The sequence below is a fragment of the Suricata suricatta genome, chromosome 9 (assembly GCF_006229205.1).
Source record: "Suricata suricatta isolate VVHF042 chromosome 9, meerkat_22Aug2017_6uvM2_HiC, whole genome shotgun sequence".
Taxonomy (NCBI): domain Eukaryota; kingdom Metazoa; phylum Chordata; class Mammalia; order Carnivora; family Herpestidae; genus Suricata; species Suricata suricatta.
The window spans coordinates 26869019-26896970 of NC_043708.1; the positions used below are offsets into that span (position 1 = coordinate 26869019).

Genomic DNA, 27952 nt, shown 5'->3' on the forward strand with positions numbered 1-27952 from the left:
GCCCTCCTCACACCAAATTTATCATTCATTATTTGGGCTCCACAGGCCCATTAAGCAGAGGAGAAAAAGAGTATGGAATTCTTATTTATTACATCTTGAAAATATGTGATGGTCTTGAAGAAAGATGTTCATTTTTCATCAACGTAATCTCCACAAGAAGAGTACTCATTTACTTGCAAAGGCCATTATCTGTTCCTGGAGAAAAATGAAAGACATTATTAGGTGTGGGGGCAAGTGAAGAAAATAGTCTAAAATAAAATATCCAAAGTGATTAAAGCAAAACCTTAGCAGAAGTCCCAGATACTCCTCCCAAGAGTCCCTCCAAAGTGTCTTTTAATGGAAGTTTCTCAGGAAAGCAGCTGGCCAACCAGCAAAAGGAGTTTAAAGCATCTTTAAAACTTTAAAAGTTCTCATTCACTATTTTTCTTCATGAGAAGTTACTGCTTACATGTGGTAGGCTCTAGCACCAAGCCCAGCAAGGCCTTTTTTGCTCATAACCAATGGGGAAGGCATTCAGAAAAAAATTCAAAGAAATTAAGAATCATTGGCAAAGTCATCCTCAGCGATCAGAACTTTTGGAGAGCCATGAGTGTGACCTTACTTTGAGTGGAGATACTGCATTTGTGGCCTGCAAGCCCCACGTCCGGAGCAGCACAAGCGGAGTGGCACTGGTGGAATAGAGCCTTTTTAGGAGGTCAGTAGCAGCCAGAAGAGCAGTGTTGTGACGCTGTCTGTCTGTTTCATAACCTGTGAGATGGCTCATAGAGCCTGGGAGGAAAGGGGAAAGGTATAATCCCTAAAGCAATAGTGAAGTTCTTCCCTGGTAAACCAGACACATTGAAGTCTACCATAGCTGGCTACTGAGGAGCATTTGGGGATCGTGACCTTTCCTAACCACATGATCTCTGGATACTTCTCTGAGGTACCTGAATCCTTACCTAAGTCCTTGCCATTGAAGGCTGCAGCACTGAGGTGATGGACCAAGCTGGAGATATCCCCAAAGCCCATGTTGACACCTTGTCCTGCAAGTGGATGGACTCTGTGGGCTGCATCCCTACAAAGAAAGCAGAGTTCAGGTGTGGCCTTGGCAGCAGAGTGCGAAGAGGGCACCCCTGCTCTGCTGTCAGCTTACCCAATGAGTGCCAGCCGAGGCCGGACGTACTCAGCAGCATGTCCCAACCCAAGTGGAAACAACACTCGGCTTTTGGCATCCACTCTGGCCACACTTGGGGGCAGCTGGCAAGCTGAGACCTTTGTGGGCTTCAGAAAGGCCACGGCATATTGCAGCATGGTGCCAGCCGAGTCGATGAAGTCTGTGTGGTTAGCATCACTCCACTGAGTGTCAGCCATAAACCATGAAAATTCATCAGTGATTAACAGAATTTTAAAACATCAGCAAGGAAACCCATTTTATAACTAAAGCCAAGAGTTAACAGTATCTACCATGCCCAAACTGATCTAGACAAGTAACAAGCCCCCTTAAAACAGAACTTCCCCCAGGTTTTAGGCTCAAGCCTTAAAGTAATTCTACTCCAGAATAATTATTACCATTTATTGAGCACTTACAACCTAGCACGTATGTTCTAAGCATTTTATATAAATTCTCTCATTTTTAGTCTTTAGACTTAAGGTGCCTGGGTAGCTCAGTTGAGCATCGGGCTCTTTACTTCACCTCAGGTCATGATCTCATGGTTTGTAAGATTGAGCCCTGAGTGGGGCTCCTCTCTTTCTCTGCCCCTCTCCTACTCACACACAGACTTTCAAAAATAAACTAAAACAGTCATTAGACTTTTTATTATTATTAACCCTGAGAGGCTGGTGATACTATTTCCCTTTTCCAGGAGATTAACAGAACCAAAACAGTATTGAATCCATGTCTGTCTACAAAACTTTAGTTTATATTTAATTTTCAAAGAGCATGTGTGAGAAGGCACACATGTGAATGGGGGAGGGGCAGACGGAGAGAAAGAATCCCAAGCAAACTCTCACTGTCAGCACAGAGCCCCAAGTGGGGCTCGAACCCATGGAACTGTGAGATCTTGACCTGAGTTGAAATTGAGTCAAGACCCTTAACCGACTGAGCCACCCAGGTGCCTCTACAAAACTTACTCTTAAACTCCCCGCTGAAATGTGCTCAGCTCCTCTCCAGAACACTTCTAATGAATCAGGCTTCAAAGGTTCACAGCTATTCAGAATTAGCCAAATATTATAGCTTCAAAAAAAAATAAAGGGCCAATGCTGACTACTGCCCAGGCTACTGTTTCAGTCAGCATAACAGCAGCCCACAACCCACAAAAAAGGACAGAAGTTATTAATTTCCATGTTTTTCATTTCCCTGAATGCCCTCCTCTCCACATAACCCACTTACAAAGGGGCAGCTGGTTGGTTATTCCCTTTCCTTCAGCAAAACCACCTTTCTGTATCTGCCCTGCAACATCTCATCAGCTGGACAAATTCATACTCACAAAGGCAGAGTTAATGGCATCCACAAACTTTTCTTCATCCATGCTCACCAGCTCTGCTGCATGTTCATGGGAGGTGGACCAAACCAAGGAACTCAAGGTGTCTGAGAGCTGTGTCAAAAGAACACCAATAATAATGGCTAAAGCTTTTTTTTCTTTTAATGCAATTTATTATCAAATCGATTTCCATACAACACCCAGTGCTCATCCTAAGGGTTAAAAGTTCTGTTCTTGGGAGCTCTCAAGCATAAAGGAAGTAAAGTTAGCTTGGTCATATTCCCTAGAAAGCAGAAAGGTTGAGAGAAAGTGAAGCCTTAAAAGAGGGAGGCTGGGCATGTTCAAGCAGAGTAGGCGGATGGACTTCTTACCGGGAGCAGAGCAATGGGCCCAGAGGGAAGAAATCTCTGCCAAGCTACATTGTTTTCTGTGGCCTACAATTTAAAGAAGAGTTCACATGAGAGGTATTTAGTACCCATTAGACACAAGCAGGGTCCCCAGATGGTGGGCTCAGGCGTTACCTCCGATAAATGCAGAGTAGCTACGACAGCAGATTGATCATAGTTCCAGCTGACATTCTGTATCCCAGCAGCCTGCCGTACTCCTGAGTTGTGACCGTCTGCACCAATCTGCATGGAAACAGGAGCCTGTTAAGTCTTACAACTTCCTAATACATGAAACTGTTTCGGAGGTTTGTCTTTGTTTCCTGAAGTTTTCTCTAGTTCCAACTGTTCTCAAGCCTGTCTGTGTCAGACAACTTGTTTTACCATGCCTGCCTCACTCAAAGCCCCTGGGGGGTGGGGGTGGAGTAGCCTTACACAGGTGACCACAGTCTCCGTTAATGGACCAAAGCTGGACATATGCTCTATGAGGTACTAGCCAGAGGTTAATTTGGCCAAATTCTCTTGATACTTGAACTAGAAATCAGTAAGGCAGGCACTAGAACTGAACACTCCTGGTGTAAGATTAGGAATGGATGTCAAGTAAAAGAGGAAGCTGGCGAGCAGAGAGGGAAAAAAAGGGAAATACAAGGAGATACAGTGACTACTGGACTCCTGGAAGGAGAAAAAAGAACCTCAATTTCCGGTTCTTATCCCTGTGAGGCCAGGTTTCTTTTATTTCCAGACTGAAGATGGTCTAGGAGATTGCTTTCTATATAGGATTTACAACAGCATCACCTTAACTTGAGTTGGACTAAGTGGGTACTGGTCCTTACAACCAAAAGCTTTGCCAAAAATTAACTCCAACGATAGCTTTGGTATAAAACTAAAGGCCCTAGAGGCTAGAATAAGCTATGTATATGCAAGACCCCTGGCAAAATAAGAATTTTCAACTACCAACAATTTAGTCTGGAGGGTGCTGCCATCACCTAGGGTAATATGAACCCAAGGGCTGGAGTCTGCCATGGAAAATGGATAAGGCCAGGTATAGCCGACTGCTTTGCTCCTGTAGAGAACCGTCACACGGTCTAGATCAGAAGAGAGAAAACAAAACATTAGAGATCTAGGTAACCCACACGGGCTGAGGAAAAAGCCGTAACTAGATCTAAAGCAAGCTCTCAAGACAGCGGTCTCTTATCATTTACCCCAAAGCAAGAAAAGTAAGATCTAACACATAACTCCTACAATTAATCCTATGTTCTGAGAGCTGATAAATGACAGAAGCCACAGGGATGAATGTCAAAAAAGAAAAAAAAAAATCCACTCTCAGAGTTACCAGCCTGCACCGGGGATTCTTCTCATCTCCACACTCACTGCTTCTTTAGTTTCCCTCTGTGCCTAAGTGAATCCACATGTGCTTTCAGAATAAACAGGAATCCCATGGGCCCAGGTAGGTGCTAGATTTCATAAGATTTTTCTTGCCATTGGACATCGTTTTACTTTTCTGATCATAAAAATGATATGCCTACTGGAAAACTCTGACCAATAAAGATTTAAAAGGGAGGAATCACCCTTAATCACATTGTTCAGAGGCAACTACAGTTAAAGCTTTCCCTCTAGCTTTCTAGGTGATTTCCTATGCATATAGACACAGGTATGATATAACATATACTTTTTCCACCAAGGTATTATGGAACAAATTTCCAAGTGACTAAATATTAGAACTAAATTATCTTTAAAATTTGCACTCCATTTAAGTGCCTGGCTGGCTCAGTGGCTAAAGCATGAGACTCTTGCTCTCAGGGTTGTGAGTTTGAGCCCCATGTTGGGTATAGAGATTACTTAAGAAAAATAAAATCTTTGGAGCACCTGGGTGGCTCAGACAGTTAAATGTCCACTTCTTGATTTTGGCTCAGATCATGATCTTGTGGTTCATGGATTCAGGCCACAAGTTGGGCTTCGCACTGCTGACAGTGTGGAGGCTGCTTGGGATTCTCTCTCCCTTTCTTTGCCCCTCCCTGCTCACTCATGTGCTCTCTCTCAAAATAAATAAACTCAAAAAAAGATAGGGCACCTGGGTAGCTCAGTTGATTAAGCATCCAACTCTTAGTTTTGGCTCAGATCATGATCTTACAATTTCGTGAGCTGGAGCTCTGTATCAGGCTCTGCACTGACAGCACAGAGCCTGCTTGGAATTCTCTCTCTCTCTTCCTGTCCCTTCCGATCTCATGCTCACTCTCTCAAAATAAATAAACATAAAAGAAATTAAATAAACTTTAAAAAATTAAATATTTAAATTTAAAAAATTTTGTTAATGTTTATTTTTGAGAGACAGAAAATGAGCAGGGTGGGGCAGAGAGAGAGGGAGACACAGAATCTGAAGCAGGGTCCAGTCTCTGAGCTGTCAGCACAGAGCCTGATGCAGGGCTCGAACCCACAGACCAGGAATTCATGACCTGAGCTGAAGACAGACACTTAGCAGACTGAGCCACCTAGGTGCCCCATAGAAAAATAAAATCTTTAAAATAAAAGTTGCATATAAGTTGATTACATGGGTAAATTATCCCATATCAGAAAGCTAGAACTCTTAGATATTTGCAAATAATATATCTGATAAGGAATTTATATATTATATAAAATACTTTTTATATATTTTATATGTTTTTATATAAAGTATATAAAACTCTTGGAACTCAGAAAGACAATCCAGTTTTTTGGGGTTTTTTAAAATGCTGATTTATATTTAGAGAGAGAGTGTGTACACCAGCGGGGGAAGCAGAGAGAGAGAGAAGGGAGGGAATCCCAAGCAGGCTCCAGGCTGTCAGCGCAGAGCCCAACAGTGGAGCTCGATCTCACAAACCATGAGACCATGAGCTGAGCCGAAATTGAGCTAGACTTTCAACCAACTAAGCCACCCAGGCACCCTGACAATCCAGTTTTTATATGGGCAAAAGATTTTGAATAGTCATTTCTCTAAATGGCCAATAAGCAGAGGAAAAGATGGAAAATACAATTAAAACTACAATGAGATACCATTTTAGTTACTAGGATAGCTATAATAAAAAAAAAGGAAAGGAAAAATAAGTGTTGGTAAGGATGTGGAAATACTGGAACCCTTACATATTTTTAGTGGGAAGGTAAAATGCTGTAGCCTTTTGAGAAAAGTTTAGCAGTTTCTGAAAATGTTAAACACAGAATTATTATATGACCCAGCAAGTCTACTCCTAAGTATCCACCCAGAAACCTATGTCCATGCAAGAACTTGTACACAAGTGTTCACAGCATTATTCACAATTGCCAAAAAGTGGGAACAAACAATTTGGGCTGCTGTCCATTAACTCATGAATGAATGAACGAAATGTGGTATATCCACACAATGGAATACTATTTGGAAATTAAAAAGAATGGAATTCTAATAGGGTTGCAACATGAATGAATCTCAAAGATATGTTCAGTGAGAGAAGCAGACACAGAAGGATACATAGGTCCTACATGATTTTATCTATATGAAATGTCCACAATAGACAAATCTGAGAGACAGAAAAGCAGATCAGTGGTGCCAGGGGCTGGGGTTGGGAAGGGGTAATGGATGTAAACAGACATAAGGTTTCCTTTTGAGGTGATAGAAATTGTCTAAAATAATATTGTGATGGTGGCATAACTCTCTAAGTACACTAAGAATCACTGAACTGTACACTTAAAATGGGTAAACTTTATGGTATGTAAATTATACCTGAGTAAAACTGTTTTTAAAAAAAGAAAACAACCCAGGGCACCTGGGTAGCTCAGTCAGTTAAATGTCTTGACTTTGGCTCAAGTCATGATCTCATGGTTTGTGAGTTCGAGCCCCACGTCAAGCTCTGTGCTGCCAGCTCAGAGCCTGGAGCCTGCTTCAGATTCTGTGTCTCCCTCTCTGTCTCTGGCCTGCTCACACACTGTCTCTCTCTCAAAAGTAAATAAACATTAAAAAATAAATAAAAAATTTTTAAAAAGAACAACCTTAAGATATCCATCAGAGGGTTTCTCTATGGTGGATATTCACTGTCTGTAAAAGGCATCCTTTTTTCCAGTTAGTCCTCCAATAATTCTAAAGCAGGTCACCTTCCAGAGTAAACGGAAGATGTAAGACGGGGGTGCCTCACCTGCCACGGCCTCCAGCTGCTTAGTGAGAGCGCACATCATGACATCATTCTCCACTATATAGCCCATGTCATCCAGATTATCCTTATCGAACACGATCAGGGCCTCTGAGCAGGCATCCCACACCTGGAAAACACAAAGGGAAAGCTTGTATTATAACCCAAGGGAAAGAAGTATTACTCCAGTCAGAAACAGTACTGCTTTAAATAAACATTAAAAATTTTTTTCAAAAAAAGGGGAGCCTGGGTGGCTCAGTTGGTTGAATGTCTGACTTCAGTCCAGGTTATGATCTCACAGTTTGTGGGTTCAAGGCCCGCATCGGGCTCCATGCTGACAGCTTAGAGCCTGGAGCCTGCATTGGATTCTGTGTCTCCCTCTCTCTCTATTCCTCCCCTGCTCATGCTCTATCTTGCTCTCTCTCAAAAAATAAACATTAAAAAAAAAAAAAGGTACAATACTACTTTCCCAAGTGACAGAAGCAGAAAAATCAATGTCAGTCCCTCTGGCAGGAGACAGAAGGTAAGAAGAAAATTCTCCTGAGAATGCTTCCCCTCACTCCTTAGACTGAATACAAACTTTGATTCTTCCCACTTTCACAGAAAATATGGAGAATATAGACTTCAGTATCTTAACCCAAGACAACCAAGATATCTTGCCAAAAGTAATAAAGAAGCACCTGCATTCGCCGAAAGGCTCTGTATCTCATGTTGCAGATGTGGTCCCAGGCACCAAAACCTACAAAACAAAGGATCTATATATAGGCCAGAGCAACCTTATGGAACCACACCCGTCCTAGGCTCTCCTTGTCTAAGTTGTTTTCAGTGTTCTCCAATGAAATTGGAAAATACTCGCCATTTCTTCCTGTTTGATGCTAGGAGTTAAGCTACTCTGTTCCCCAGTTCAGATTATATAGCACGAGAAAAGGCCCAGTTTTCATAATTAAAAAGTCAAATCATAATAAAGTTAGAGGAAAGAGGGGCGCCTGGGTGGCTCAGTCGGTTAAGGAGTTCAAGCCCCACATCGGGCTATGCGCTGGTGGTGCAGAGCCTGCTTAGGATTCTCTCCACCCCTCCCCCACCTCCTCCTCTACCTCTTTGCCACTTACACTCTCTCAAAATAAATAAACTTTAAAAAAAAAAAAAGGGAGGGAGGATAAAAAAGGAAACCAAACCCATATTATTTTTCACCATCCTACAGAAGTTAAACTCTCTGGGGCATCTGGGTGGCTCAGTCGGTTAAGCGTCCGGCTTCAGCTCAGGTCATGATCTCATGGTTCGTGGGTTCAAGCCCTGCGTCGGGCTGTGTGCTGACAGCTCAGAGCCTGGAGCCTGCTTCAGATTCTGTGTCTCCCTCTCTCTCTGACCCTCCCCTATTCCCACTGTCTCTCTCTCTGTCTCTCAAAAATGAATAAAGAACATTAAAAAAAATTAAAAATAAAGAAGTTAAACTATCTGGATAAAGACTATTTTGGGGGGTGTGGGGGCGACTGGCTCGCTCAGTTGGAAGGACGTTTGACTCTTGATCATGGGGTTATGAGTTCAAGCCCCACACTGGGTGTAGAGATTTCTTAAAAATATCTTTAAAAAAAAAAAGACATTTTATTTATTGAGCACCTACTTATATGCCCGACATAATTCTAGGTACTGAGCCCAAAGTACGAAACCAAACAAAGTTCCTGTCCTTCTGCAGCTAACATTCTGATTGGAGAGACAGTATGAAAAATATGTAATATATTGTCAGGTCGTATTAAGTGTTATGAAGAAAAATAAAGAGTGTAGGGGGCTAAAGAGGGACAGAGGAGTCTAATTTTTGACAGAGTGGTTCTAGATAGAATGGCCTGAGGGAGTAGCATTTGGCAGAAACCTAAAGACCTTTCCTAATGAATTCCATGTGCACACCTCCAACTACACTCCACAAGCATTAGCATGAACCTCCCTAGCTCCCCAGAGGGTGGACTCTGTGAATGAAGAGGGTGCTCCTACTTGAAGTGAATGGTCAGAATTAGTTCATATAGTTTCAATTCCATCAATTCATAATGACCCAACATCACAAAGGAGTCACAGGATAGACCCACAAGTCCCAAGGAGGTCTTCCGCAGACTAAGCCCACAGTCTCAGGGGTCCTCATCTTCAACAACGACCTAGATAACCTACACCCCCCACCCCAGGAGCTCCCTCCTCACCAGAAGAGATGCTCTGGGGACTCTGGCCAGAGCTTTCCAGTGGGGAAAGCCAAGAGAGACCAGAGACTGGTTCCATGAAAGATCTACTCACTACTGAGAAGGGTTGCAGAGCCGGGGGAAATGGAGCTGACTCTGTTGCTGTAAGTTTCTGGCAATTTCTCCCATACTTTCTTTGGACCTGCTTCCAGCAACAGGATTTTCTTGTCAGAGAAATGAATATCATGTCCTAAAAAAAAAAAAAAATCAATCGACATTTTATATCATATTGGGAAAATCAGAATTTCTTTTCTCATTTCTAAGTGAAGCAACAGATTAATTCATTCGCCCTAAGGATACATAGCTCTCAGAAGGCACATGAAAAAGAAACCCCACACAGAATCCTAAGCAAGAACACACACCACTATTCAGCCATCTGAACTACCTTGCCCAGGACTTGAAGGTTTCTCTAGACCAACACCTGCCATGTGCACAGAAACAAACAGGTAAAACTCATACTGAGCCAGCTGAATTCCTTAAAAAGGAAGAAGTAAAAGACAAAGGCTGAAGTATTTAGATACCAGATATTACTAACCTTGAAACTATTTCAGTCACTAAAAATATTCAAATCCTGCTCAGCAGAAAAATGTAATATTCAACAAGCAAAATTTACTGTGATGTCAAGATTAAATCAAGAATAAAGAATTACAGTTTGTAAAAGAAAAGGAACCCAAAAAATACATCAATTGGGCCTCCAAATCTGGGCCTCAAATATCTAGAAGGGGTAGTAGAAAGGGGCCGTAGGGACCCTGTTACTGGGCATCTGCAGCACAGACACGTCCCACCACGGTATCCCAGAGAAAGACACAGAAACAGTACCAGGGAGTCGCTGCAGCCAAGAAAGGAGAGAGGAAAAAAATGTGTGAGGATTATTAGAGAAGAAACACTGTAGGTTTTACTTAGTAATGATGAAAACCCCACATTCTTTGGAATCTAAATTAGAAAAGTGGCATTATTATAACATTCAAGTGAGGCACAGGACAATCCAGGTCCCTCCAGGGGAACAGCGGGTGAGTGGCACCTAGAGAGCACCACGTTCACCGCCCCCACCTCGCTGCGCTGCTGGTCTGCACCGGGGGTTGGGGACAGCCACGCTCCTCAGAGGACTGCCTTCTGGTCCATCATACCTCTGTGCCTTCTAGTAGCTGCTCCACCAGAATGTCCCCCTGGCCACCGGGCCACCTCTTTCCTCTGGATCCTGCTCGCTCAGGCCTCACCTCACACCACACCTGCTCCCCGAGCATGTGCCTCTAGGAAGCTTTTGTTTCATTCGTCCTTCTATTATTTACAAATCTTTCTCTTTAGCTAGATTCTAAATTCCTTGGGGACTAATATTTCTTTTCTTAGGGCTAATATTCCCAAGCAGCAAATGCTGTATCCTCTCAATCCACACAATATACAGTGCACATTTTTGCTAAATGAGACACAAGGAAACTAACAGAAAAAGTATTATATTTCCAAACACATCACAAAATATAGCCAGGCTCAATATTTTATCTTTTAGTTATTTAACATTTTAGAAAACTCATTTGGAAAAAAAAATACTGGAAAGTACAATTTACAAATAATAAGGAGAGAGGAAAACATAGGTATTTCAAGACTGAAACAAAAACTAATTTGAGTATGAAGAAGAATCAAGGAAAAGAAATTGACATTAAGGGGTAAAATAAAGAGCCTACTGAAAATTTTTCATTTTTAATGCAGCTGTCTAAAATTAAGTGGATTTTGAGGGGCACCTGGGTGGCTCAGTTGGTTAAGCAACCAACTCTTGGTTTTGGCTCTGGTCATAATCAGGTTCATGGAGTGTGAGCCCCACATCCGGCTCCCCAATGCTTGGGATTCTCTCCCTCTCCTCTCTCTGCCCTTCCCCTGCTGTGCTCATGCTCGGTTTCAAAATAAATACACTTTAGGGCACTTGGGTGGCTGAGCAGCCAACTTTGGCTCAGGTCATGATCTCACAGTTCTTGAGTTCGAACTCCACATCGGGCTCTGTGCTGACAGCTCAGGACCTGGAGCCTGCTTCAGATTCTGTGTGTCTCTCTCTCTCTGACCCTCCCCTGCTCATGCTCTGTCTCTCGGTCTCTCAAAAATAAACATTTAAAAATAAATAAATAAATACACTTAAAAAAATAAAATTAAGTGGAGGTTGAAATGTTGATCGCCACATAAACTACTGACAGTATTCTCTGGAGTACAAGCTGTGATAATCAAGCGGAAACATTAGCATGCTTGAGAGTTTTCTCAAGCTGGCAGGTTACTTGACTCAACAGGAGAAAACGGTCCCACACCTCACCTGCCTCTAAAAGGCTGAGGACCTGCCCACGTCCCAGCTGCTCACAGCAAAAAGCAGAAGTTGCTCACTGAATAAAATGCATGAAAGATTGCCAAACCTTCCAGAGCTTGGGCTTTCACGTTTTAGCACTTACTATTTTCTCTGAGCTTTTTGAAGGAAATTAGCCGGTATGTGAAATTTTGCTTTTATAAACCTTCGGTAGTTTTGACTTAACTTAGAGCAGTGATTCTCACAACTTGTTGTATTTGGGCCCCTGACGTAGACATATACAGAGAATTCTGTATTGTGAATGCTTAAAGTCGGTCCTGACTTTATGAATTTACACTTCCATGAAGACACAGGAAAATAATTACAATACAGAACTCTCTGTTTAAGTTGATAAAAGAAAGCCCCGTTGCTCTCCCTCCTTGAGGCGTTGGGAGAAGGTAAGACACAGAACAAAATAGGAAGGGAAAAAGTTAAATACAAATATTAACAATAATAAGGTTCTCATAAGACTAGAAATATTTTCAGGTATGTATCATACAGAGTTCTATGAAAAGTTAAAAGCTCAAGTCACTACAAGAAGATTAAGCTCTTCCCAGTGCTTCTCACTCTCAAAAGTGTGGTCTCCAGGCCTCCATCTCGGGGGGCATTTGTTAATACCCGGCCTCAATAAACTCAATCAGTTACTGGAAGTGAAACTTGGAATCCTCATGTTTAAAATCTGCCCCACAGGGACACTGGGGCGGGTCAGTCGACTGATGTCCAACTTTGGCTCAGGTCCTAACCTTGCAGTTCGTGAGTTGGATGGAGCCCTGCATCAGGCTCTCTGCTGTCAGAGCAGAGCTGACTTCGGATCCTCCGTCCTTCTCTCCCTGCGCCCCCCTCTCTCTCTCAAAAATAATAAAAATATGCCGCACAAACTGGTAACAATGACTATCTTCAAGGAGAACTGGGTAGCTAAAAATCAAAAATGGAAGTTTTACTTTATATCCTTTATACTGTATGCCCTATATCCTTTGTATTTCAAAACTCAAAATAACCTTTTTGTGCCTTACTCAAAACCTCCAAACAAAACACAAGAAAAACGCCAGGTGATTCTTAAGTGCACTCAAGCCTCAGAACCACTATTTTAGCCCAATTACCAATAGGTACGACCAAAATGGCTGTTAGAAACCTGCCAGAAAGGTTTGTGTCTCGAAAAGGCTGTGTATCTCCTAATTTACTGATTTTTGAGTGCAAGTTACTTAACCTTTCCGAGTTTGACCTTCCTTATCTGCATAATTTACAATCAAGATTTGAGTATGCAAAGTGGGTCAACTACACTTCAATTAAAAAAGATTATGAGGGGGGCACCTGGGTGGCTCAGTCAGTTGAGCATCTGCTTTGGTTCAGGTCATGATCTCACAGTTTGGGAATTCAAGCCCTGCATCAGGCTCACTGCTGACAGCACAGAGCCCACTTTGGATCCTCTGTCCTCCCTTTCTCTCTGACCTTCCCCTATTCACACTCTTAAAAAAATAAAAATTAAAAAGTTAATAAACAAAAAAGATTATAAGGGGTGGCTGGATGGCTCAGTCAGTTAAGCATCTGGTTTTGTCTCAGGTCATGATCTCATGGTTTGTGAGTTCAAGCCCTCCTTTGGGCTCATGCTGACAGTATAGAGCCTGTTAGGGATTCTCTCTCTCAAAAATAAATACAATGAAAAATACATACATACATTCATACAAATAAAATGGGGAAAGATACTGAACAGGCATTTCTCCAAAGAAGATATACAAATGACTAATCAGCATATGAAAGGTTACTCCACATCATCAGTCACTAGGGAAATGTACCGCAAAGTGAAACCAGGAGATACCACTTCACACCCACTAGGATGACTATAAAAAATAGAAGATCAAGTGCTGTCCAGCCTGTACAGAAACTGGACCGCTCATATATTGCTGTTGGGCATAAAAAATGGTGCAGCCACTCTGAAATACTATTGGGCAGTTCTTCAAAACAGTTACCATGTGATCCAGTAATTCCACTCCTAGAAATATACCCAAGTAACCAAAAATATGTTTACACAAAAGCTTGTACACAAAATAGCATTATCTGTAACAGTCCAGAAGTGGAAACAACCCAAATGCCCATCAACAAATAAATCCATAAACCAAAGGTAATGAGTACATCCACACAATGGAATATTATTCAACCATAAAAAAGCAGAATAAGTGGGGCGCCTGGGCGGCTCATTCCTTATACAAGCGACTCTTGATTTTGCTTAGGTCTCCCAGTAAGTGGGACAGAGCCCCCATAGGGCTCTGCGCTGACAGCGTGGAGCCCGCTTAGGATTCCGGATGCAAAGTGGGTCCCCTCCCCTCCTCTCCCCTTCCCCCGTTCCCCGCCCCCCGGCCCTGCTCTAGCGCTCGCTCTCTCAAAATAAATAAACTTTAAAAAAAGTACTGGTAAAGCTACAACCTGGATGAACCTTTAAAACAGTAAACAGAATCGATGTATATGAACATGTCAGGAAAAAAATCTATAGAGACAAAATGGTCAGGAGTGGTTACCTTGGGTTACGGAGCTTTGGGGGAAAATGGGCAGCGACTGCCAAGTGGTTCCTGTTTCTTTGGGGGGGCGGGTAATAATGTTCTAAAACTTACTGTGGTGATGGGTGTACAATCTGTTAATACACTAAAAAGCATTAAATTGTATGCTTTAAGGGGTTAACTTTATAAAAAGCAATTCTATCTCAAGCTATTTTTTAAAAAGAAACAACGCCTAGCCCAATACAACACTGCCTAATACGTTCCAACTGCGCCCGTTCCTAAATAACAAAGGGCGGGATTTAGAATGACTCCTAAGCACCCTCCCACTTTTGACCCTTCGGAATTCTGAAGGACAAAACGCTACCCACGGCGTTCCTCTGCGCAGGGGAAAGACCACAAAATCGGCGCCGCTCACGGTCCTCACAGTTTCTCCACGGTCCCACTCGTCCCCACTGCCTGCCTGGAGACGCGCTTACCCAAGGCACAGGCCATGGCGGCGCCCACCAGGCCTCCGCCCGACACCACCACATCGTACACGGTGTCTGCCTTGGCGCCCGACCACCGCCGGCAAGAAAACAGCGGACCTCTCCGAGCGGCGGCAGACACAGCCCTCCACCGGCTCACAGCCAGGCGGGCCGCCATGATGCTGACCTGCAATGTACTGGGTGCCCCGCTAAACCCGCCTTTTGCTGCACTTCCGGAGCAGAGCCCTCCAATCACTAGCTGCTTCAGTTGCAGCCTCAGAACCGGATATAGATTGCGCAAAAAGAGTAGGCCAATCGGAAAACGATCCTTGCCAACTTGGGCGGGAAGGATTAGAGGCTCCCTCGGAAGGCGGACTGGTTCAGGCGTCCTCCTGGGAGCCAATCAGAAACCTGTTCGCGTAGCTAGTGCAGCCACCGCAGCCTAGCCGTAGCACGCCGCTGTCACCGCCGCCTTTTTTCCTGCCCCGTGGAAAAGATGACCGTCGGGAGGCCTGCGGGAGCCTCCGGCGGCGCTCAATGGAGCCGGCAGGTGAGAGAGAAAGAGAAGGAGAGGAATTAGGCCTGCGCCCCGGAAAGCAGTCGCTAAGAGAGGAAAGTGTTTGTTGTTGCCTTGGAGATAGACGTCAGGGGCGTGTCGCGGAGAGGCGTGGGATTAAAATCCGCTGCCTTAAGGGACCCGCAGGTGGACTCCTTAACGGGTTGCGCCTTTCGTTAGGCTCTTCATAGACCCACAGCCGTGACCCTCGGTTTTCGCTTATCCTGTCAACTACCCTAAGACCAATAGTACTATTCTCTCCATTTTGTAGAAAAGAAAACTGAGTAACAGAAGAATCCATAAAGTAGATTGGTGGTTGCTTAGGGCAGGCTGGTAAGGAAGGGTTGAAAGGACTAGGGAAAAGAGGGAGTGATTGCCAAATGGTATGGGCTTTCTTTTGGGGGTGATTAAAATGCTCTAAAATTGATTGTGGTGATGATTGCACAATGGTACTAAACCCATCGACTTGTACTCTTTCAATAAGCAAACTGTGTGAACTGTATGGTGTCATGAATTATATCTCAATAAAGTCGTTTAAAATTTTTTTCCTAACATCACATGCTCCTCAGTAGCAGAGGAAGGGCTGGAGCACATACACGCCTTCGACTCAGGCTCCAGCGTACTTTTCACTATTAGAGCTGGACCTTAGAGAACCCCGTAAATGCATCACTAATATCACCTGCAGGCCTGCAGCGGCCTATCCTTAACTGGTTCCTAGATGCAACTTGTCATCTGATAGAGTGCAATCCTGGCCACCCCACACCGGCCTAAGGATATCTCATACCGCTCTCCTCCAGCCACACTGACACTCTTTCTATCTCTCCAGGAGTCGAGTTTGTTCCTGCCTCAGGTCCCTGCTCTAAGGCCTTTGCATTTGCTGTTCCTTGAACTCAGAACCCTCTTACCCCAGATCTTAGCAAGGCTGGCTCCCTCTCACCAATCAGGTGTCAGTCCAAAACCCCTCCACAGTGAGAAAGTAAGAATCAGCCCAGGACTGAGAAAGTGCAAGTCAGACTGTAATAGATACAGATGAGGCCAGCGGCCAGATCAGCAGAAAACAGTGCTTCTCAAAGGGCCTGCAAGAGACCAACAGCCCCTTCTAAATGTTGATGCTTACCTACCACTTACCCAGCCCCACTTTGTTCTAGTTACTGTTTGAATAAAAATTGCCTCATCACCCACTTACCAAACTGTGCAGTCTTCATAACAGCATCCAGAACAGGTCCAGAGGGATCCACTCTCTTCCTCAACAACATTCAAGACCAGCCAACCCTAGCAAAAGCCCCTCCCCCACCCTCTTACTCAAAGTTCCCACTCTTACCCCCCCCCACACACAAGTTCCGTGTAATTTTTCATGGTATACTCCAATAAATTAATAAACCTAACTCTGATTATAGACACAGTCCCAGTGGTATTTATGATAAGATTTTATCAACAGAAAAGCTTCCCAAACCACTTCATCACTGTGTAATCTCACAATTTATGGCTTTCATTCAATTTATTATCCTCTTATACTGTCTGTCTCCCTCTCCCTAGAATGTAAGCTTCATATAGAGGGATCTTGCTTGACTGGTTCTCAGGCTAATGCTCAGTGCACATATACACCCAATAACTAGTGTCTAAATGAATGGAGTATTTAAACCCAGTTGGGTTTCCCCTTTCTAGGACATTGTTCTTTCAGCTGGACCACATTGTCCTGTTAATTACTCGTTCCTAGTAGTGGTGAGGGCGTGGATATTAGGTAGAATATGAGGAAAGAAAAGGTGTAGACAGGGGAAGCAGGAAAAAAGACTGGCAAAAAGTAGCCAAATAGGGCAAGGCCCAGAGTGTGGCCAAGGTCACGGGTAGGATTCCTGGAGTGCAGGGGGCCGAATGCCTGACACAGAGTAGGTACTCTGTAAATGCTCACTGCATAGGAAGTAGGGAACCAATGTTAGCTGTCTGCTTCTCTTTCCTGCCCTTCAACCAAGCATATACACCATACACCAATCTGGGAAATGTCTTTGAAGCAAGGAATACATCTGATTCTTCTTCGTTCCTTCCCAGTCCCGAATATACAGAGTGAAATTAACAGTTACGTTTTGAGAAAATTTGAAATTAGAGTTGACCCACAGTCTATTCTATTTCATTTTAGATATTTTCCCCCAAATCCTCCTCAGACACGGAGACGGAAGAGGAGCTGCCCAGGGCTGGCACACTTGATGACTTCCTCAGCCCAGAGGAGGAGACAGTTTCTAATTCTTCGGACTCAACTGGGAGCTTTTACGAGAACCTGCAGGTACTAAAGCAGAAAGTCAGGTGGCACCTATTGGAATCCCTTTATCAGAACGACCCAGACAGCGGGGAGACCTTCTCTGAAGATGATGAGGACCTGGAGAGCTTCTTCCAAGACAAAGGCAGCGCGAAGCCCGAGGCCCAGTGTCCCTCGTCTCCGAGGTAAGGCGCTGCAGCTCAGCAGCTGCTTCATGCAGAGCTCTGGCCAAGCCACGTCATGGCTCTGGGCCTCATCCTTTTCCTCAGAAAAGCAAAGACCACTCGTGCAAGCTGTCCCTTACCGAGGCTCCAACTCAGAAATCGGCCATCGGGGCCAAACACGTTCTGATTCCTACCCAGCCGTCCTAAGTCACTTCGGATAACCCTTAGTCGTTGGAAACACTGGAACTGATTAAAGGGGTGCCCCTCTCACTACCTCCCTGGGAACGGCAACAAGCTACATTGACCTCAGCCATGCCCTGTGACATGCGCGGCCCCTTATTTTCTCCTCCCACTAACCCTGTAAGGAGCCAATATTTTTGCCATTCTCCAGATGAGGACGTTGAGGTTCCAAGCAAATCCTGCTAAAGGTCACACAGCTGGTAATTGTTTGAAGCAAGATTTGAACCTGGGTCTGACTCTGGGTCTGACCCTAAGGTCTTGCTCTGCACCATTGCACTCTTCTCTCTCCCCATATGAAGGCAGTGGAATGCAGGGCACCTGGCTGGCTCAGTTGGTGGAACATGAGACTCATGATCTTAGGGTTGTGAGTTCAAGCCCCACATTGGGCATAGAGATTACTTAAAAATAAAATATTTAAGGGGCATCTGGGTGGTTCAGTCGGTTAAACATCCAACTCTTGATTTCAGCTCAGGTCATGATCCCACATTCTGTGAGACTGAACCCTGAGTCAGGCTCTGCACTGACAGTATGGAGCCTGCTTGGGATTCTCTCTCTCCCTCTCTCTGTGCCCCTCCCCTACTCACACTGTCTTCTCTCTCTCAAAATAAACAATTTTTAAACATTAAAAAAAGTCTTTAAAAGAAAATATTAGAATTCTGGCAATTCTTGAACCCCCTCTGAGGAAGGACTTCCACTAGGGCTGCTAGATGGTCTGAGGGAAGGAGCGAGGCCGAGCTGAGAGAGAGCCCAGACACCTGCCGGGCTGTGACATTGGACTGAGAATCTAGCTGCTGGCTTCTGGGAGGGAGGTCAGGGTGGCGGGGAGGAGGAGGAGGGGGAGGAAAGGGCCTCCAGTCCGCCCTGTTCTCTACACCCCTGCTTTCTCCCCCCAGGTGTGGCTCCACAAGGCACTGCGGCGCCCTGAGCAGCCCTCCCTCCGACATGCCCAGCGCTCAGCCCCGGCCGCCCTCGGGCTCCAGGCCTCCCTCACAACACCGACGTGTCAGCTCCTGGGCATCAGCCATCACCGTCCCTCAGCCGTTCCGGATGACGCTGCGTGAGGCCCAGAAGAAGGCGCAGTGGCTGGCCTCACCTGCTTCCTTCGAGCAGGAAAGGAAGCAGGCCCAGAGGCAGGCTCAGGAGGAGGCCGAGTGCCACCGGCAGTTCCGGGCACAGCCGGTGCCAGCACATGTCTACCTGCCCCTCTACCAGGAGATGGCGGAGCGCGGCGAGGCCCGCAGGCAGGCAGGGGTCCAGAGGAGGAAGGAGCTGCTCCTCTCGTCGCTGAAGCCCTTCAGCTTCCTCGTGAAGGAGGAGCAGAGAAAAGAAGCTGCTACAAAGAGGGAGTTGGCGGCCACAGCTAAGGCCAAGGTCCCCAAGCAGAAGGCCGTCAGAAGGATCCCGAAGTCCATTCTGGAGCCAGCCCTTGGGGACAAACTCCAGGGTAAAGACCTCCTTCTCCCCTTACTGCCTCCTGCCTGGGGGTACCAACAAGTGCTGTGGAGACACAGGCCTGGGGGTCAGCCTGGCTTGGAGAGAAGTTCATTGTTCGGGAGGACAGGCCTCAAGGCCCCCTCCATCCGGGCCGTGCGGTAGGGCTGGGTCCGTCTGTATCCGGGGGAGCCCTGTAAGGCATGGAGAGCGGGAGGTCACGCGTGCTCTCCAGGTTTGCCCTGAGCGCCGGCTCGGGGAGTGGGTGTGAAGGCATCTGCAGCGGCACAGGTACGAGAACAGAGAACCCGGGCGACATCCAGGGACCAGCTTTGGCCGGCACTACCAGCAGCTGCCCCTGAGGGAAGCTCCTACCCACCCCCCAATCCTGGTGACAGCACATCTCAAGAAACGTGGTTCGATGAAAGGACTCAGGCTTTACTCATTTAGTAATGTGTCGAGCCCCAGGCACTCCTCCATGTCAGATCTAGAGTTTGTTGGACAAGGGAGGAAGGCAGATAACAGACAAAAAGTTACAAATGTGATGCATCATTTGCAAGGATTAGAGGAGTCACATAGAGCCCATAACAGAGGGACCTAACTTAGGATGCGGTGAGGCAGTGGGGACAGACAGGGAGGGTCCCCAGGGAAAGGGCACTGAGGCTGACCCTGAAGGGTGAGCAGTGGTTAACTCAGGGAAGACGGAGGAAGAGTGTTCCAGAGGGAGCAGCGCGGAGGTAAGAGGAGGCTGAACACTTTCAAGGGACAGAGGATGCAGGGTAGAGTGAAGAGGGAGCGGGGAGGGAGAGGCAGGCATGGGCCAGACCTGGGAGCGTAGAGGCCGTGGGAGGAAATTTGGACTTCCTCCCAAGGGCACTGGGGAGGCAACTGAAGGGCTGTACGTAGGGGTGGCTCAGGATCAGATCTGCAGCTCGGAAAGATCGCTCTGATGCTGTGGAGAGGACTGAGGGGGAGCAACAGGACTGGAGGGACGCTGATCTATGTCACAGTTCAGCAGAGACTGAAATTAGCAGCAGGGATGGTAAGGAGAGGCTAGACCAGCACGTGGTTACAGAGGAGGAGACTGCAGACCGGGGGATGAGAGAAGGCAGGCCAGAATGATTTGGCCACTAACCTGGGCCTCTGGGCGGATGCTGGGGCCTTTCCCTGAGCCGGAGAGACTGGCTCACCCCGCCAGCTTCGCCTCTGAGGGAGGAGCTGCAGAAAGCACTCAGCCTGAATGGTGACTGTCTCTGCTGCCTGCTGGCACATGGCAGCGGTGTCCTGTCAACATTTAGGAATGAGCTCTCTCCAGAAAATCAGAAGCCAGCTGATCTGTAGTGTTTGCCACTTTCCTTGGTGAAATCACACCTCCCCTGGCCAAGCCGGGGCTTCCCATGTGATGTCGCCTGGCTCACCTGGCTCCTGCAGAGCTGCCCGTCGGCTCCAGCACAACACTGCGCTAGTGCTTTACAGGGACCCTTCTCCAAACCTTTAAGTATGAGGCCGGGTCCCCGCTCACCCATCACCACCCTGACCTTTCCTCCACAGAAGCGGAGCTCTTCAGGAAAATTCGCATCCAGATGCGAGCCCTAGACATGCTCCAGATGGCCTCCTCCCCCATCGCCTCCTCCAGCAGCCGGGCTGACCCCCAGTCTCGAACAGCTGCCCGAACCCAGAAGGAAAAACTTGGGTTTCTGCAGACTGACTTTGCATTCCAGCCTCGTGTGAATCCTGCCGTCCCTGACTACGAGGGCCTTTACCAGGCTTTCCAGAGAAGAGCTGCCAAGAGAAGGGACACCAGAGAGGGGACTCGCAACAAGCCCTTCTTGCTGAGAACCAGCAGCCTGCGTCGTGCTCAGCGGCCCTGTGATGCCGCCTCCTCTGGAGGGAGAAGGGTGAGAACCTGGGCAGTTGCGGGAGGGCCCCGGCCTGAGACCCTAAATACAGGAATGGGCCGGGTGTCAACATAAGGCACTTCTCATGACATTTTTCTGTCTTTTTTAAAACACTGGCTCATATGTTGGATTGATATCCAACTCTTGGCCTGGTAACAAATTTGGGAACTCGTTTACTCTTTCCTTAATTCCAGGGAAAAAAAAACGTTCTGGTCTGACTAGTTCTTCCCTGAAAATGAATCCTAGTTACAATAGAAACTGATCACACATTGCTGTCCCACCAATACCAGCCTTCGTTTCTTCTAGGACTCTCCACAGCCACCAGGCACACCCCTGCCAAGGAGTCGTTCTCTGAGTGGCCTTGCTTCCCTCTCTGCCAACACCCTCCCCGTGCACATCACAGACGCCACCAGGAGGAGGGAGTCTGCCGTCAGGTGAGTGGTCAGGCTCGAGATCGTGGCTCAGGATCCAGCTCAGTGGTCAGTGCTCGGATCCTGGCCCAGAGGCTAGAAACCAGCCTGCTGCTTAGGCCTCCTCTCCTGTTACCAGAGATTTCTCTGAGCAGGACAGGAATACATGTAACCTTTCACACGCAGTGACGGATAGCATCTGGCCATCATTCATGGGGGACTTGCTCTGTGCCAGTCACAACGCTAAGGCTGGAGATACCTTATGGAACCCATAGTTTAATATCTAGTATGAAATATAGAAAACCAAAGTACTGCTTTGTGAGTAGTGCAATGATAGGGAAATATAGGGCACCTGGGAGGCTCTGGGCAGCCTGGGGCAGGGTCCTCTTTAATAGATGTCTGGGAGTGCCTGGGTGGCTCAGTCGGTTAAGCCTCCGACTTCAGCTCAGGTCATGATCTCATGTTCGTGGGTTCGAGCCCTGTGTCGGGCTCTGTGCTGACAGCTCAGAGCCTGGAACCTGCTTCGGATTCTGTGCCTCCCTCTATCTCTGCCCCTTCCTGCTCATGCTCTGAATCTGTCTCAAAAAATAAAACATTAAAAAAATTTCAAAAAAAAATTGTAGATGTCTAAAGAATGAGGAATTAGCCAAAGCCTGAAAAGAAAGAAGGTTCCAGAGAGAACAACACGAGTGAAGGCCCACAGATGAAAGAGGAAGCCATTACGGATAGGAATTCAAAGAAACCTGTTGGCAAGTGGCTGACCCCGTCACAAAGAGAAGGCATCCACTGCACAGATTGAGATTCTCTGAGATTCATCTTGGGGAACTGGCAGAAGTCGGCTGGGAAGCAGGAGCCTCCTTACTTTTTAATTCTTTAATTGCCCTCTGTCGTGGTATTGTTCTTGTCGAGCCAGCAGCCCAGCAAGTTCCTCCATGAGACCTCTGAGCTCAGGTCATCAGGAAAGGTCGTGGTGTAACAAGCAGTTTAGCTCTGGGAGAGGGCGAGCATCTTAGTGCCTTCCTGTGGGGCTAACCTATTTGGCTCTTTAGGTCCCACAACAGGGATTTTAGAAATAAATTTAGAATCCAACAGATACTCCCTTCTTCCTTAAATGGCATAGTCAGAGCTACTAAATCAAGGCTAAATGCATCGGTGTCCTGAGGCCCCAGTGCGGTGGGCCTCATGGGCCAGAGGCTGGCCCCCCTAGGAGATCTCCTTGTCTGCTTCCCAGCAATGGGGAGTTTGATAGAATAGCAGACTAAACTTTCATGCCCTCCTTCCTAATCTGTTCATTTGAATGGAAATATCCAAATGCAAGAGTCTTGGTTGTTTTTTTTTTTTTTTAATGTATACTTTTGAGAGAAAGCATGAGTTAGGGAGAGGCAGAAAGAAAGGGAGACAGAGGATCCAAAGCAGTCTCTGCGCTACCAGCAGAGAGACTGATGCGGGGCTCAAACATGAGCCACGCAGGCGCCCAACTGTTTTCTCTCCATGGTACCTTGTCAAATGATACTTCACACGCTAAGTGATATAAGTTAACCCCAAACTGTGCAGGGAAAGAGGCCTATTTCCAGCTCTCTGTAGTCCCTAAGGACCACGAAACCAGGCGCCTTCCAGCCCACTGTTTACAGAGCAGTGGTTAGGGGCAAAGGCTTGGGAGTGACAGACTACTTCTAATCTTGGCTTTTCCACTGACGTGCTGGGTGGCTTTGAGTAAGTGGCTTACCCTCTCTGAGGCTGTCCCCTCACCTATAAAAAAAAAGGGACTTACAGTTCTTATCTCATCGGGCAGTTGTGGGGATTACAAAAGATAATTGATAGAAAGCACTTGATTCTTTTCTGCTCTTGGTTCAGAGTACGGTAGCTCAGCAAATGATAACTATTAGTATTGTTTCCAGACAGGCCAGAAGCCTGAGTATAAGGATATTTTAACTCATATGTTTTTCAGTTCAATTATTGAACTTCTCTTGGGCCAGAAAATCACTGTGTCCATAGTGCTCGGAAGGCTTCATTTGCCAGTCTCAGAGCCCTATTCCTTCTGAAGTGCCAGTGTGGTAAATTATCCCATTCATAGAAAACACCATTTTACTTCCCAGAGAAGTTACTAAGAGTGCTTTTAAATATACTCAAGTTGGTCATCTGTGTGTTTTTTGTCTCCTCTCTTTAGAAGTTCACTTGATAAAAAGGACAAAGCAGATGAGAGTACTCAGTGGTTGGAGATGCACAAAAAGAAATGTCAAGCGATGTCTAAATCTGTGACCTTGCGTGCAAAAGCCATGGATCCCCATAAAAGCCTGGAGGAAGTATTCAAAGCAAAGCTGAAGGAGAATCGGTCAGTGTCCTTCATGTGTCAAAGGGTGTCTGTCTTGGGACCTAACAGATCATTGCCCTGGAAAGTAGGCTCTATAATCGCACACAAACAAGGATTTCCTTTGGCTAGGCAGTTAGGAATTTACAAGGTCTTTGGTAATTACTCTGCTTAATTGGAATGACGGGTATTGCAGGTTGGAAAGACAGAATTCTTTCTAAAAATCTTGTTAATTCCAGGAACAATGACCGTAAAAGAGCAAAAGAGTATAAGAAAGAACTGGAAGAAATGAAGAAGAGAATACAAACAAGGCCCTATCTCTTCGAACAAGTTACCAAGGTAACTAAGCCATCATTCGTTCTCTCAGGCCGGGATGACAGGGCTTTTAGAAATGATGGAACAGAGGGACACCTGGGTGGCTCGGTCGGTTAAGCCTCTGACTTTGGCTCAGGTCATGATCTCACAGTTTGTGAGTTCGAGCCCGGCCTTCACGCTGGATGCTGACAGCTCAGAGCCTGGAGCCTGCTTTGCATTCTGTGTGTGTGTGTGTGTCTCTCTCTCTCTCTGTCCCTCCCCTCTTACTCTGTCTCTGTCTCTCAAAAATAAACAAACATTAAAAAAAAAAGATATGATGGAACAGTTTACTATCTGGGTATTAAACATTTCCTTGAGGGTCAGAGAGATCCAAAATTGGGCCTGTTACCAATTACTGCCCAAATAAGTAGTGCAATGGTGAATGTTGCTTGGACTGTTTTCACCCAAGACTGGACTTCAGAAGCGTCTGTAAGTGTTTCACTTCTGGGAGTGTTTGCGACAGTCTAGCTTTCAGTTTGAATGAGAGTGAGGGCTTGATCCCACATTCACAGTGACAGTCTGGCTATGTTAGCGAGTGTCTCTTCCCCTGCAGTGCTGGTCCCCTGGGCATCCCCAGCCTCTAGAACTGTGGCACATTTATAGGTCCCCAGAGGTTGGGGTGCTTGTGAGAAAGCTTTTTACAGATTAAGTGGCTTTCAGGATGGAAGAATCATTTTAAGAGGTTCTCTGGACTTTTAGGTAAGTTGGACCCAGTTGAGATCTCCTCTCCTTAAGGAAGCTTTGCAGCTATCTGAACAGTAACCTTAGAAAGGCCACCATCCCTGAAAGTTTTGGGCTAGATCAGGCTCTGTGGATCCCTCTTCTCTCATTTCAGACAAAAGTTGGGGTTCCCTACTGACCTGGTTCCAACTGCTGGACATTATCCCCACCTTACAGCCAGTGTGTTATCTAGGCATTTCCTGGGTCCAGCCCTCCCAAGCCCCGTACATACCCCGCACACGCTTGCACACATGCTGGACTGTCCAGACTGGATTCACTCAGCAACTGGCAGTATTCAAAATCTCTCATAAATGACCTTTCCTCTTTATGTTCTTCCCAGCAAAGCTCTCGGGTCTCAACAGATCTTTCACCACTCTAGGAAAAATACAAAGTGCTCTATATGATTTTGCTACTAAATACTTAAAACAAAAAATAACCTTTTTCTGGTCCACATGCAGACCGTCTATCCTGTTAAAGAGTGTTACTAGTGCAGCTTATTTTCTATTTGAAATATTTTTAGTGTTTCTGACAATGGTTTGGTTGCCTTTTTTTAAAGGTTTATTTATTTTGAGAGAGCGTGGGGGAGGGGCAGAGAGAGGTGGGGAGAAAGAGAATTCCAAGCAGGCTCGGCACTGGGCGGAGAGCCCTAATCAGGGCTTGATCTCACAATTTGTGAGATCATGACTAGAGCTAAAATCAAGAGACGCTTAACTGAGTGAGCTTCCCAGGTGCAACTGGTTGCTTTTAAGTCTTAAAACTTGTTTAGTCCATTTTTTTTCATCTGAGTCTTACTTGGTGGTCCAAAAATCTAAAATCCTTGCTTCTCAAAGGTGTGGCTCCCAAACCAACAGTTGGCATCTCCTGGGAATGTTAGACACAGGGTTTCGAACCTTATCTGAGACCTACCAAATGAGAATCTACCTTATAACAGGATCTTCAGGTAGTTCCAATGCACTTAAGGCTTGAAAACAAGGTTCTAAGTAATTTTCATGTAAATCTGTGCCCAGCACTAATGGGGACTGGGCTAGGGGGCAGTTTTAGGCATACAGATTAAGCAAGTGATTTAGAATTACCTGGTAGTTCACCAGACAGCTACAGCGGATTCGTTTCCATTCCACAGGACCTCGCCAGGAAAGAGGCAGAACAACGGTACCGGGATACCCTGAAGCTGGCTGGGCTGGATGAAGACTTTGTGAGGACCAAGGGTCAGGGCACCGGGGCTGCACAGTGGAAGGGGCCGTCAGAAGTCCCTGAGTGTCCGAGGTAATAATCTCACTCTCCTGTCACCCTGCAGCTCTCAAACTGCCATCCCTAGTGATGCCACTGGGAGGGACGTTTAGAACAGCCACTCATCTTTTGAGATCACAATCCTGTATTTATAGAATACTAACCCAGAGATCTCCAGATAATACATTTAAATTGGGAGAATAAGTGCAGTTGTTATTGTGAATAAAATATAACCATTGTATATTGGGTTTAGATCCCTTCAATTTGCAAAAGATTTTTCCAATTCTAGTTCTAAGGCCATCAGTCAAGGATATTTTCACTTCACTTTTGAGGAACTAACATGTGTATCTTTACTTACTATAAAGTGATAAAACTGCTTTTCTGACACTTTTTATTTTGTTTGGATAATTGAAGGTAAAAACCTTTAAGGATGCATAATAAAAGCAATAATATCCTGAATAAGCAAAGCCTTTCTTTTCCCCTCAGCATGATCACCAGGGCCTGTTAAAATCTAGCATTCTTTAAAACACTAACTCATGAGCACCACCCTTCCACGAGTTTCATATAAAAGAAGAAAAGCATAGTTATAGCCATTATTCTCAACTTTGTTCCTTAAATCCTAATGGCCCCTCCCCTAATTCCTATCCCAGTTTTCCCCCTAGAAATTTCCCTTCACACCTCATATAAAATAATGAAAATGCTGAAACCACCCTTAAGCCTTACATAATGCTTTAATTGAAACATTTTATTTCATAATGCTTTAATTTATTCTGTAGCACCCATGAAACTACAAAACTCGGCACCAGAAATCCACAGCAGGATTTAGAAGAATCTCTACAACAGCCTACAAGCCCCAAAAAAGAATTGGAGGAGAGGTCTTATGAATTGCTAGATAATTTCAAATCACTTGCTTAATCAGTTAACACTTGAAATTCCTGCTTTTCAATGTTAAGTAACTAACGTGGGTTGAGTCCAGGCAGGCAAAACCTGGCTTCTGAGTCAATGGCTGCTCTTGGAGAAAGAGGGTCAGAAAAGTAGCAAGGGAAGAAGTAGCAGGTAACGGAACGGTGTAAGCACATCAGAGTGAAAAGCCTCAGGGTGGAGGGTTCAGAGCTGAGTTTAAGCGTTCATGCTTCTCGTGCTTCCCACCTAAAAAAGGAGCACACACCCAAATGCCTACAGGGGCCAGTTAGAAAACAAATGGGTCACAGGCGCTGGGTATAAGATAGACTATTAATAGAGACTGGAGTCAGCTAGACCCCAGGCCCAGAATTGCCCTGAGTTTTCCACAGAAGCCAGAATTTGCATGTTGGTGACGAATTAAAACATTACTTGGAAATATTGTGTGGGGAAAAACAAAACGCATGCAGGATGACACGTTTGCAACTTCTGGCGCACGGTTTCTCAGCCTCAGTACTCTTGAGATTTGGGGCCAGGTGAGTCTGTGCTGGGTGCTGGGAGGAGGAGCTGTCCTGCACCTCGTAGGTCGTTTAGCAGCATCCCGGGCTCCTACTCGCCGGATGCCAGCAACGCCCTCTCCCCAGTTATGACAGACAAAAATGTCTCTAGACATTGCCACATGTGGGGCAGTGGGCAGGCAAAAATATTCCCAGTTAAGAACCACTGCTCTAGTACAAAAGTAAAGGCTGCAGGACATAAAAATTGGCATCTTAAGAATACAAAATTGACACAAACTCAATCTACAGAACAAAGGGTGATTGTGCATGTCATTAACAACTATAATTACTTAATTTAAAACAGCAGCTAATTTTTTCCTATTATCTGCTTGAAATATGCTACTGTGTGCATGGTATGTGTGTGTAAGCCTGAGGTTCATTTTCAATAAATGTGAAAATTCTCTGACAGTCATGATCTTCTACTAGTGAGTGATCTTTGGAATTCTTTTCTTCTCACCAGTGA

At 45.6% G+C, this 27952-nt stretch overlaps 2 protein-coding genes across 5 annotated transcripts; one reads left to right on the forward strand and one right to left on the reverse strand.

Moving 5' to 3' along the window:
• Positions 1-68: 68 nt before the first annotated feature.
• On the reverse strand, positions 69-25111 carry COQ6 (coenzyme Q6, monooxygenase). Of its 3 annotated transcripts, XM_029952950.1 has the most exons (12): positions 14486-14692; positions 9253-9387; positions 7656-7714; positions 6982-7105; positions 3797-3927; positions 2981-3088; positions 2831-2893; positions 2466-2573; positions 1133-1335; positions 939-1054; positions 602-768; positions 69-195 (listed from the first exon to the last, which is right to left on the reverse strand). In XM_029952950.1, the coding sequence occupies exons 1-12, from the start codon at positions 14649-14651 to the stop codon at positions 166-168; spliced, it is 1410 nt and encodes a 469-aa protein (XP_029808810.1). In that variant the 5' UTR covers positions 14652-14692; the 3' UTR covers positions 69-165. The 3 variants fall into 3 exon arrangements, with proteins under 3 accessions (XP_029808810.1, XP_029808812.1, XP_029808811.1); XM_029952952.1 differs by lacking the exons at positions 7656-7714; positions 14486-14692 and adding an exon at positions 25038-25111; XM_029952951.1 differs by lacking the exon at positions 7656-7714 and having other exon boundaries at positions 14486-14631.
• On the forward strand, positions 14687-27911 carry FAM161B (FAM161 centrosomal protein B). 2 transcript variants are annotated; one of them, XM_029952945.1, is made up of 9 exons: positions 14687-15023; positions 17164-17465; positions 18578-19128; positions 20667-21013; positions 21320-21447; positions 23591-23755; positions 23971-24070; positions 25926-26068; positions 26809-27911. In XM_029952945.1, exons 1-9 carry the CDS (start codon positions 14970-14972, stop codon positions 26945-26947), a joined length of 1929 nt encoding a protein of 642 aa, XP_029808805.1. In that variant the 5' UTR covers positions 14687-14969; the 3' UTR covers positions 26948-27911. The 2 variants fall into 2 exon arrangements, with proteins under 2 accessions (XP_029808805.1, XP_029808806.1); XM_029952946.1 differs by having other exon boundaries at positions 17189-17465.
• Positions 27912-27952: the final 41 nt, after the last annotated feature.